The sequence below is a fragment of the Alexandromys fortis genome, unplaced genomic scaffold (genome assembly GCF_014885135.2).
Source record: "Alexandromys fortis isolate MF-2015 unplaced genomic scaffold, M_Fortis_MF-2015_v1.1 scaffold_29, whole genome shotgun sequence".
Lineage (NCBI taxonomy): Eukaryota > Metazoa > Chordata > Mammalia > Rodentia > Cricetidae > Alexandromys > Alexandromys fortis.
In genome coordinates this window covers 12,592,453-12,600,092 of record NW_026067891.1, presented here as the reverse complement: position 1 = coordinate 12,600,092, position 7,640 = coordinate 12,592,453, and the positions used below count along the sequence as shown (strand labels likewise).

The 7,640-nt window shown below is 44.4% G+C and overlaps 1 protein-coding gene across 1 annotated transcript in view; it reads right to left on the bottom strand.

Moving 5' to 3' along the window:
* Positions 1–7,640, bottom strand: part of Clec16a (C-type lectin domain containing 16A) — a 229,553-nt gene that overhangs the window by 60,893 nt on the left and 161,020 nt on the right. Inside the window, exon 18 of the mRNA XM_050136455.1 lies at positions 3,377–3,528. Within this exon, the coding sequence (XP_049992412.1) occupies positions 3,377–3,528 (152 nt within the window). The remainder of the gene's footprint in view (positions 1–3,376; positions 3,529–7,640) is intronic.

Genomic DNA, 7,640 nt, shown 5'->3' with positions numbered 1-7,640 from the left:
TTTTTTTGTTTTTTTTTTTTTTTTTTTTTTTTTTTTTTTTTTTTTTTTTTTGTTCTTGGGTTTGGTTTGCCAGTATTTTATTGAGTATTTTTGTATTTGTGTTCATGAGTGAAACTGGTCTGTAATTCTTTCTTTGTTGGGTCTTTGTGCGGTTTGAGTATCAGGGTGACTGTGGCCTCATAGAAAGCATTTGGCAATGTTTCTTCTGTTTCTATTCTGTGGAATAATTAATGGTATTAGTTTTGAAAGTCTGGTGGAATTCTAGACTAAAACTCTCTGGCCTGGGCCTGTTTTTTTTTAATTTTTTTTGGCTGAGAGACTTTTAATGACTGCTTCTATTTCCTTAGGAGTTATCAGGCTATTTAAATTGTTTATTTGATCTTGATTTAACTTAGGTAAAGTTGTTATTGATCTTTTAAAATTATTTATTTGATCTTGATTTAATATAGGTAAGCGGTATCTATCAAGAAATTTGTCCATTTCTTTTAGATTTTCTAATTTTGTGGAGTATAGGTTTTTGAAGTATGACCTAATGATTTTCTGTACAGTTACTTTGGAAGTTAGTGTGGTTTCAGTGTCTCAGAAAACTGGGAATCGACCTACCACAAAACCCAGCTACATCGCTCTTGGGCATATACCCAAAGGATGCACAAGGTCCCTTGCTCAACTATGTTCATAGCAGCTTTATCTGTAATAGCCAGAACCTGGAAGCATCCTAGATGTCTTTCAACTGAGGAACGGAAAAAGAAAATGTGGTACATTTATACATGTTGAAGGGACAAGAAAAAAAATCATCCTGAGTGAGGTAACCCAGACCAAGAAAGACAAACATGGTATGTTCTCACTCATAAGTGGATACAGCTGTAAAATAAAGCATAACTAAGCTATAGTCCACAGATCCAGGGAGATTAGATAACAAGAACGTTCACGGGGGTAACACCTAGATCTCCCTGGGAAGGGGAAATATAAGAGATTTCATGAGTGGACTGAGGGCAGGTGAGGATGGGAACATGAGCAATCTGGTTGGGGGGTGGAGGGGGAGAGTGCTGAAAGAGACTGCTGGGGGCGCATTTTGGGGTTGGGTAGAAGTCTGGTGTAGGGGATCTCCCAAGAGTCTACAGGGAGGACCCCAGCTTAGACTTCTGATAATGGTGGATAGGTAAGCCTGAACCAGACTGGTGCCTGGCCCAATTGTCATCAAAGAGGCAACTGATGGAGGGAGGCAGATGCAGAGACTCAACAGCCAAACCTTAGATAGGATTCCTGTGGGATTTGGGATTCCTGTGGAGGATGATGAAAAAGGAGTATAGGAACCAAGAGGGGTCGAGGACACCACAGGAAGGCTCACACCATCATTTAACCTGGGCCCATTGGGGCTCACAGAGACTGAAGCACCAACCAGGGAGCCTGCATGGGACTGGCCTAGGCCCTCTGCATATATGTTACAGTTATGTAGCTTGGCCCTCGTGGGACTCCTAACAGCGGGAACAGGGGTTGCTTCGACTCTTTTACTGTTTTTTTGGGACCTTACTCTTCATACTGGGTTTAATACACGGGGACTTGTAACTTGATATGCCATGTTTTATTGATACTCATGGGAGACCTGCCCTTTTCTGGATGGAGACAAAAGAGGAGAGGATTGATGGGGTGGGGGAGCTGGGCGGGTGGGGGGGGGGAGGAATTGGGAGAGGAGAATGAGGAGAGGGAGGCTGTGGTCAGTATGTAAAAGAATACCAGCAGGTATGCAAATGCTAAAATTGCTAGACATACTCCAAGACAGACTAGGAGAAAAGCCAGGCATAAAAATCTATATACACTCTCAAATACATGTACAAGTATCCCTTGGGTATTCCCCTACCCACGGAGACACCAAAATCTGCAGATGCTCAAGTCCCTTACTTTAAATGGCACAGCATCTTCATATAACCTACTACATCTTCCTGTAGACTCTGAACCCTCCCTAGATGATGCACAAGACTTCATGCCATATAGATGCTGTGTAAACAGTTATTTAGAGAATAAAGATAAGGCTGTCCTGAAACTCATTCTGAAGACCAGGCTGGCCTCAAACTTGGAGTTCTGTCTGCCTCTGCCTTCTGACGGCTGGGATTAAAGATGTGCACCACCACTGCCTGGTTATATTTCTTTCTGAAGTTTTTGTTTGTTTTATGTAGCCTTGGCTGGACTGGAGCTGGCTATGTAGACCAGGCTGGTCTTAGACTTACCGAGATCCACCTGGCTCTGCCTCCCAAGCACTAGGATTAAAGGTGTGTGCCACAACACCTAGTCTGTTTTTGTTTGTTTGAGACAGGGTCTCATGTAGCTCAGGCTGGCCTCAGATTCCCTGGGTAGCCAAAGATGAACTTTAACTTCTGATCATCCTCTACCTCCTAACTTCCTGAGTTATAGATATGTATGATTATACCCAGTTTTATGCAGTGTTGGAAATAGAATCCAGGGCCACTTGTATGCTAGGTAAGCAGTCCTTATCAACTAAGCTACACCCCGTCCCCAGCACCCTATCTTCACTCCTATCCTACCTCTACCCTCATTTTATTTTGAGACAAGGTCTTGCTACATGGACTTACCCAACTGATTTGGAACTTATTAAATAGACCAGTTTGTCTTTGAATTTGTGGATACCATCCTGATTCTACTGCCTGAGTGCTGAGATTATAAATGTATACAACCATGTGGTGATGTGGGAGTGATTTCTTATTAATAAAGAAACTGCCTTGGCCCATTTTATTGGATAGAAAATTAGGTAGGCGGAGTAGACAGAGGAGAATGCTGGGAAAAAGAAGCTGTGTGAGGAGTCGCCATGGTTCTCCCGCTCCAGACAGACGCAGGTTAAGATCCTCCCTGGTAAGCCAGCTCGTGGGCTACACAGAATATTAGAAATGGGTTAGAACAATATGTAAGAGCTAGCCATAAGGAACTGGAACTATCCGGGCCAGGCAGTGTTTGAAAGAATACAGTTTCCGTGTAATTATTTCTGGGCATAAGCTAGCCATGCGGGCGGCCGGGTGCCGGGGACGCAGCCCTGCCGCCGCTCCTATTTCAACAATGTGGTCCTTCTCCATCAAGTTTGATTGACAATTGGTTGGATACGCAATTTAAAAAACAGTACATTTATTACTTGCACTTGGCAGTGAAGCAGATCTGGAAGGATCAGCCTGACAACGGGCTGGCTCCTGAAGGAAGGGGAGAACGTTAGGATTAAGGCTTCAGTAAAGGGAACTTGGCTTTTGTCTGTGCAGTGTTCTGGCTTTTGTGCAGATCCTTCCTGTGTTATTAGAAGTGATTATAGAACTGACGCTTAGGCATGCGTGTGTGGAGCTGGCTGAGAAGGCAGACGGGTTCTTAAGACTCTCACCTGAAGAAGGCCGGCAAACTTGACCACTCCCCAGCCGAGTCTGGACACATCAGGCTCTACCAGGCTCATCTGGTAAATATCCACAGCCAGGAAGCGCTGAACCATGCCGCCGTCCTTGGTGATGACTGTGCATGCGATCAGGTCACTGTTATCTAGGAGGAGGAGCAGAGAGCAGAATGAGGCCTCACTCAGCTGTCCAGATGTCTCTTGAGGGGCCCAGCATCACACACAATTGGGCTTGAGTGCCTCTGAAGCCAATTCTGCTAGGAGTTTCCTCACCTCTTTTCAGGCCTCAGATTTCTTAGGTTCTCAAAGCAATGCTTATTGGGACTGACACAAAGCACACAAACCATTGGGTATTAGGTACCCAAGCTACAGTTTGAAAATAACTAACAACCGAGTAGGGGTGGAGCTCAGAAGTAGAACCTGCCTGGCATGTATGAGGGTTCAATCCCAGGCACCAAAACACTCACCACCTAATAGCCCAGACCCCATGGCCACTCAGCCCAGTATTTCTTTTGGGTTGAAGGTAGTTTATAGCTATGATAATGGTTTTTGCTTATGTAAAGACAGGAAATCAAGGTCCCCTGCTCTTTGTAGCAGAACTACAAATCCTCAAATTGGTGTCTGAAAACTTAAGAGCCCTGCTCTGAACTATGTAGAGTGTGACCCTGGGTCAGGCACTGGACTCCTCTGAACCATGGCTTTCCATGGCTAGATGGGAAGAAGGTCCTTTATCTCAGGATATCGGGTACAGAAAAGAACGTGGCTAGGAAGTGTTCAGTGTGGAACCGTCCACATAGCACTCCTGAGCACATTGCAGGCCCCTTCTTCTACTTGAAATTTATATCCAGATGGGTTTTATTCAGCACCAATGACTCTAAAGTCACCCGAGTAACATAAGTCGTCAATCATATCTGCAGTCCAGGCTGAGTTCCATCCAGTGGAATCTTTCATTTATGTTTTCAATAGATAGCTAAACCAGGAAAACCCCCAAATGTCCCCAAATGGGGGAACAACTTGACCCTGACTTTTCTCATCAGATGGAAAATTACAAACCCATGTAATACTATACTCAACTAAACTTTGAGCAGTGGCTCAAAGTGAGGAGGGAAGTAGGAACTGCAATGGGAGTGTGTAAAGGAGCACTAGAACTAATGGAAGAACTTTCATTTAAAAAGAATCGCTTTTTATTACATTTATTTAGTTATGTGTGCGCATTAACACTCATCCCACCATGTGTGTGAAGGTCAGGACAGCCTGAGGTAGTTCTTCCCTTCCACTATGTAGGCTCTGAGAACTGATCCTGGGTCCTCAGGACTGGCAGCAAGTGCTTTTATCTACTCAGCCATCTTGTCAGACACACATTTATTTTTTGATACAGGGTCTCATTATTTAGCCCTGGCTAACCTAGAACTTGCTTTGTAGTTCAGGCTGGCCTTGAACTTACAGAGATCCACCTGCCTCTGCTTTCCAAGTATTTTTATTACATGTACCACTCTATTGCTTAAAATTACTTTAAAATGATAAAGTATTTAAGATATGCTTTTGAAAATCAACAACAACAACAACAAAAAACCCTAAGGTAAAAATCACAGAGTCTGGAGATGTAGCTCAGTGGTAGAGTACTTGCCTAGCAAATAGAAGGCCATAGGTTTGATTTCTGTTAGCACACATGCGCACAAACTGTGCTTATGTGAGGTTAGAGCTGTAGTACAGTGGTAGAGCACTTACCTAAGATGTGTGAGGCTTTATCTAGGTTTGGGTTTTATTCCCAGCTTGGGGGTGGTGGTGGTATTTACAAACTACAACAGTGGGAACCACTATAAATTAAATGAAAAAAAGAGGGTAGAACACTTAGTTTCATGATTTTGAGATGTGAGAACAGTATGTCTACAAAGAATTAGCAATCTTCTGGGCAAAGGGAAACATAACAAAGGCAATACGTTCTAGCTCCAAACACAAATGGCAACGAACTTGGACTGAGTACTGTCTAAGGGGCACTCTACCTCTTAGACCGTTTTCCGCTTTTCAACTGGCCTTTCTCTTTAGGCCACCCTAGTAGGATACAGTTCGGCTTTGCTCTTTGAGGTTTAAGTTGCATGGAAATATGGCTTCTGTGTGAATGTTTCCAGAATATTCTCCCTGCCCCCCCACCTTTTTAAATATAAATGGGTTTCATGCATCCATCTCCTCTTTGGTATATGACATCTGAGACATCATTCCCTAAAGCAAATGCCAGCCCAAATGGGTGCAACTGCCTGGACCTGCACGTGTCCTGTCTTGTTATCTATGGCAAGAATCCCCTTTTTCATTCCAGCTATCCAGTCAAGGATATAGAACTGTTAGACAGCGTCTTGTTATATATTCTAGGTTAGCCTCAAACTCATTATGATCTTCTTGCCTCCTAAGTGTTGGAATCAAGGCATGAGACACCAGGTCTGGTTTATATTCAACCCTATTTTTTTTCTTTAAAATTTGTTTCTTTCGGTGGTATGCATCTGTGTGCACATGTGGGTGTATGTGCATGTGCATGTGGATGCCAGGATCAAGCCTGGGTGTCATTCTTTAAGAGGCAACCACCTCATTTTTGGAGTCAGGGTCTCTCACTAGGGTCTGAGACTCATGAATAAAGCTAAGCTGGCTGGCTGGCCAGTGAGCTCCAGGGATCCACTTGCTTCTGCCTCCTCAGAGCTGGGATTTTAAGTGTATACTACCCACATCCGGGGGATTGAATACAAGTCCTAATGTTTGTGGGGCAAGCACTTTACCATCTTCCAGTCCCTTTGAATATTTAATTCCATATTGCATGGGTTTCTTGTCTTTTTAATTATCAAGTGTGAAAGCCATCTTGCTCATTCTTAGAAGTATCGACTTGGTGGTAGGTGAGGCTTATTTCTTTTACTCAACATTTAAAATATTTTCCAATGAGAATCTTTTATTTCCAGACAAAGCCAGGCATTGTGTCGTGCATGACTTTAATTCTGGCACTTGAAGGCAGAGACAGTTACATCTCTGAGTTTGAGGTCAGCCTGGTCTACAAAGTAAATTCCAGGATAGCCAGGGCTATACAGAGAAACCCTGTCTCAAAAAACTAAACCAACCAACCAACCAACCAATCAACCAACCAACCAACCAACCAACCAACCAACCAACCTATCCACCTAGTTCCAAACCCAAAGCAAACAAACAAACAACAACAACAAAACCCATAGCCCCCCAAAATCCACACCTGCATTTTCTTTCCCTTTTCCTTTCTCCTTTCCCTACACCTGGACAATACATCTTTTTTCTACCCTTGCACTCGCGGTAGGTCAGACCAGTCCCAATTGCTGGTGACTTGGAGTTTGTTGGGGATAGTGGGATTCACTGACAGGCAGTCCGACTACCTCACAGAACTGAGCTGTCTTAAGGACTTCAGGGAAAAAGACCTACCACCGTCACCACAAAGAACAACAACAAAAAAGGAAAGATAAAACCCCAAAGTGGAACAGTTTTCAGAGCTGTCACTGAGACATCAAAGTCCTATGAAGACACGGAGACTTCATAAGAAATAAGAATGCAGTGTGCAGAGGAGGGTATGGTGGGGACAGGTAAAGAAGAGAAGAAGTGGCATCCAAAGACTAACCAGGAGCAACGTACTTGAAGAAGCATGCAAACAAACACTGGCTCGGTGGGACTTGCACGTGGGACTGTCAGGTGTCCCTTCAGAAGTCCTGTCCAAGCTCATGTGGAGGTTTCACCTGCAGGAAGAGTCTGGAGAGCCACCAAGCGGAACCCCAGTTTGCCCATACTCTCCATCTTGAGGAGAATGGGTGTGATTCTTCTGGGAATCAGAAGGCAGTACAGTAGTGTGTTGAGGCCCTGTGAGGTACGGGGGCATGGAGCAGGGATTCAGGGGCAGGCAGCTCTGTCCTAGGGTGTGGCAACCTCAGGAGCTTCCCTGTATGGCTCTCTACAGTGTCCAGTGCAGGTGACCTAAGGTCTTCCAGCCACCCTAGCATACCACGTTCCAGCCTGAGTGCCCATTTCACTTTCCCTGACCCCTTTCTGACTATACTTCAGAAGGACTGGACCTGGAACTCCCCTGAGAAACACTGAAGAGGAACTAGTAACATGGTTTGGGGGGTGGGTAAAGGTACTTGCTGCTAAGCCTGATGAGCCGAGTTCAATCCCCAGAACCCACATAGTTGTCCTCTGATATCTTCTCACATGCTGTGACATATGTGTGAACACACACGTACATTCACACTATCAATAACTG